The sequence below is a fragment of the Toxorhynchites rutilus genome, chromosome 2, assembly GCF_029784135.1.
Source record: "Toxorhynchites rutilus septentrionalis strain SRP chromosome 2, ASM2978413v1, whole genome shotgun sequence".
In the NCBI taxonomy this organism is placed as follows: Eukaryota; Metazoa; Arthropoda; class Insecta; order Diptera; family Culicidae; genus Toxorhynchites; species Toxorhynchites rutilus.
The window spans coordinates 240,305,483-240,309,982 of record NC_073745.1 but is presented as its reverse complement, the minus strand read 5'-3'; the positions used below and the strand labels follow the sequence as shown (position 1 = coordinate 240,309,982).

General features: G+C 39.0%; 1 protein-coding gene across 1 annotated transcript; it reads left to right on the top strand.

Moving 5' to 3' along the window:
* The first annotated feature begins 2,531 nt into the window (after positions 1-2,531).
* On the top strand, positions 2,532-4,286 carry LOC129767997 (putative methyltransferase C9orf114). The gene is made up of 2 exons (XM_055769337.1): positions 2,532-3,009; positions 3,073-4,286. Exons 1-2 carry the CDS (start codon positions 2,625-2,627, stop codon positions 3,969-3,971), a joined length of 1,284 nt encoding a protein of 427 aa, XP_055625312.1. The 5' UTR covers positions 2,532-2,624; the 3' UTR covers positions 3,972-4,286.
* The last annotated feature ends 214 nt before the right edge of the window (positions 4,287-4,500 follow it).

Genomic DNA, 4,500 nt, shown 5'->3' with positions numbered 1-4,500 from the left:
GCGAAAGACTTTCTCGAAATTATCGAGCACAATATGGTATAATATAAAAAAATTTCATATCAGCGACACAAATTTTTATTTACTGCTGAAAAATACTGTTTGAATCGTTTCGCTTTCAACTGTAATTTTTTGTGAGGTAGATTTGCATATCTCACTGAAATATTTATCCTCAAATTAAAACTTTATTTGATAAATAATCGAACAATCCAATTTAAGAACCATCGTATTCTTAAATATTGCATTTTATTATGAAAACGACAATACCGACATCTTATTTTTGTTATTTCATGGAGCTATCGTTTGTTTCCATTCGTTAATTTGAGGACTTTGCAGCAGTATTTGTCTATCACTCGTTCGCTCGCCTTCCTCTTATACACCGATCACCATTCACAGTTCGTTCTGAACTGTAAACACAGTTCCGCCAGCGGTCAGTTCGTTCTGAACTGTATACACAGTTCCTCCAGCGGTCATCGTGAACAGTTCGTTCTGAACTGAACTGTATACACAGTTCAGCCAGCGGTCTTCGTACACAGTTCGTTCTGAACTGGGTAAGCAGTTCATGTGAACTGTTGCCCAGTAAAATAGAACGACCGTTCGTTCACTCTTTTTGGTGAACTAGTTCTTTTGAACAGTTCATGAACGGTTTGCCCATCTCTAATCTGCGCAATCAATGCGCAATGTAGTATATTTCAAGCAAAATGTACTTCTGTTTGGCTCCCATCGGCGGGAAAAGTACTATCAGCTTACGGTGACAAGAAATAACGCTGATTGTGGCTCCACTGATTTCACTCAGGGAGGCGGAGAATGCTGTGCACATACCGGGAAGGAGATTACTAGATCCAGATGATCCGGAAAGGACCGTTACAAGTCATTGGCTAGAGCAAAAGGAGGTTGTGCACTATTTTTCACGAATATATATTTATATATATTGTACGATACAAAAAAAGTCACAAGAGGGTTGTGTCCGAGACACGACCGCATAATTGACGTAGGATTCCGTTAGGTTATCTGTTGATTTTGGATAATTACATCGTTAAACTCTTTGATAACTCTTTGATTAGGTGGACCTGAAAAGGGCCGTTTTGTTTGGTTGTTGGGTATTTGTTCATTCCACCAGTATTTAACGGGTGATGATGACAGAAGGATGATAAACAGTCGTTAGTTGGTGCGTATCAGATAAAGGATACCGAAGTGGAACGAGATATGATGAGAACCGCCCTCTATAATCCTAGACGAGATGCCTCTTGTGATATGTATTGATGAAATAAAGAAAAAAAATTCACCAATGTAATATAAGATAATTATTAATACCGAACACAATTATCAATTTTTCTTATCAGTAAAAACATGTTACTTTAATATAGCGAAAATATATTTGAAATGGGAAAGGTAATTTTCTTTTATAATTTTTACTTTCTGATTGGCGATCTAACGTACAAATCTACACCTAGGCGGCGCTGCGGTGAAAGTGATGATGGTTTTAAATTTTGCCATGTGAGCTTATGGAAGGTTTGTAGTTCTTTCCATAAATTACAATGTTATAATCATAAAAGATTATTTGATTGCGATGAGTTTGTAAGAAATTTAATTCTGCGCAATTTTATATATAACATGTTATTTATTTACCTCTCTCAGTAGTGAAAACTATAAAAATGTTGACAATGGTTGAATAAAAGAAGGGAATTTGAGAGCACAATCAAACACAAGTAGAAAAATGTACGATTCCTGCATGTGAGAACTACCTTGGAAAGCCCGGAAGTAAAATATACGTGATTTGTTTTTGAGTTTTAGGTTACATTAGCATCATTTTCTTAGTTCAAAAACAAAATCCAGATGTCTCACCGATCGTTTACGTTTTGCGTTAAATCGCCAATTGTTTATTCAACCCAATGCGAATTTTAATTGGACTAATATGTAGTGAGACTCTATGTTGTACGGGAAAGGGTTAACACAACGGCTATCGTATACAATTTTACACCTACCCTTGTGCTAAATTTTTCACAATACATGATCGGACATTGATATGGAGTTTCACAAAGCAACCAACATTAAAGTTCCAAATTTAAATTTTATTTGCTAGAATTATTCGTATCACTCTTCTTACTTGCAACATAAAAATGCCCCCGACTTTCATGGATTTGCAATGCCGATTTCCCCTAGGCAGCTTGGTTTTGATGTCTCTGTTAGGGAACCGCCGCATGTGTCGTCAATTTCGACCAATCAGAAGTGGGTATTTCCGTTAGGATAGGGGTTGAGATTTTTCAATTGTTTGATAGTTAGTTTAATGATATATATTATTTTATTCAATATAAAAAATTATTATGGAGTGCCGAAATCGATTGTCGAAAATTTCATCAATCCATCATGAAATGACTGAGCAATAAGCGTTTGAAATTGGACAATTTTCGCGATGTGCTCGATTCTCGATTTTCAATTTGTACCCCAATATGTTCCCGAAAGACGTAATCCTACGTCAAAATACAGCTCACCTGTAGATATGTCAAAGAACGTTGGGTATTGACAAACACACACACGTGTTACATTTCGATTTCATAAAGTAATGTAAACATTTGTTTTCGCGAATCAATTTGTTTTTGTTCATATTTAACTCATCTGCGAGAAAAATGAAAACAACGCCTGATAAATCCGGTCATTCGTTTACGCCAAAGAAATTAACCGGGAAACAACGTGCCGAACGGAAAGAGCTGAAACGCAAGAAAAAGCAGGAGAAATTGCTGAAACGTGTCCAGCAGGAGTTCGAGCAGGTGGAGCGCGATAAAGCAGCCAATGCAGAAGTTGAAGTAACAAAGGTTGCCGAAAAGGACCAAATATCAACATTAAGCATTGCCGTCCCCGGTTCTATTTTGGACAATGCACAATCACCGGAGCTTCGGACGTATCTGGCCGGTCAAATTGCTCGTGCCGCCTGCATTTTCCAAGTAGATGAAGTAGTGGTTTTCGACGATTGTGGCTCTAACAATCAGATGTCAGATAAACTGTCGACTATTGGTGAGTTGAAGAATGTTCGAGTATTGCGTTAAGAGCTATGGGGATATCGTTTTTTTTCTGCAGAAACTGTGGAAGGAACATCGTCAGGTCGTCGCTGCTGTATTCAGCTGGCGCGGATTCTTCAATACTTAGAATGTCCGCAATATCTGAGGAAGTATTTCTTCCCGATACACAACGATCTCAAGTTCTGTGGTTTGCTGAGTCCACTCGACTCTCAACACCATCTTCGACAAGCAAGCGAGTTTGAGTTCCGTGAGGGGATAGTTACAAACAAACCAACGAAAAACGATAAATCTTCTTTTGTGAATGTTGGCTTGCTGAATGATGTTTTAGTAGAGACTCATTTGGAACCCGGTTTGCGAGTTACCGTGAAGATGCCTCCAGGTGCTGATCTAAAATCGAAGAAAATACGAGCGAAAGTGGTTTCACCATCTCAGCCGCGACAAGAAACGGGTATTTACTGGGGATACAATGTTCGGATTGCCAATTCTCTCTCACAGGTCTTTACCAAGAGTCCTTACAAAGGGGGATACGATTTGACGATCGGAACATCGGATACCGGAACCAATGTTCACGAGGTTGAAACCAGAGGTCTTAAATACAGACACGCTTTGGTGGTTTTCGGCGGAGTGCTGGGCTTGGAACCAGCTCTGGAAAATGACACCAAACTGAACGTGGCGAACGTCGAAAGCTTGTTCGATGAGTATTTGAATACTGTGCCGCGACAGGGTTCTAGGACTGTCCGTACTGAAGAAGCCATACTGATTTCGTTGGCGGCGCTAGGTGAAAAGCTAGATCCAGCCAATCGGTCGAAGGAATTCACCAGCTTCGATGCAATTCCACAAAGTCAAGACACCGGCATACAGCAGTACGCGTTCAATGAGAAAATGAAAAAGCCAGTTGAGAAACCAGAGACAAAAACTACAAAAGCTGTGGAAGATGACTTGTCGCGATTTGACTGAGCTATATATTATTATATTGGGTTATTTTACGAGTATTTTATACAAAAGAACAAAAAGAAAGCAGCAGTAAACATTCATTGTGCTTCCGTATCGAGGGCAGATATTTCCCGACGAATTTGCATCACAATTTCAGCCAATGATTCCGGGTGAACGCCTGCTTCCAACAGCTTTAAACATATATCCAAAACTTCGGGGGTAAGTCCTGTGTTGAGGAGCTGGGAAATGTTCTGAATATTGGCGCGAATTGTCTGAGACTGTTGCAGGCGCAAGTAGAGGTTCGAGTTTTGTCCATTTTCGCCGTTTTGGGTCATGTTTGTAATTTGCATCTAAAAAAAAACATGAGCAATATATATTTATGGTAAGTTGGATTTTTGGTCCTTTACATTGATTCTAGTACACTGTATGCTTTTGCTCTAATTTATTTACAATGTTATTGTTTCTTGAAAGCAAATTATAAAAGTCGCCAAGCTGAGAGTTCAACGATTTAATGAAAAACACTATACTCCATCACAGCCGTCACTTGTTCATT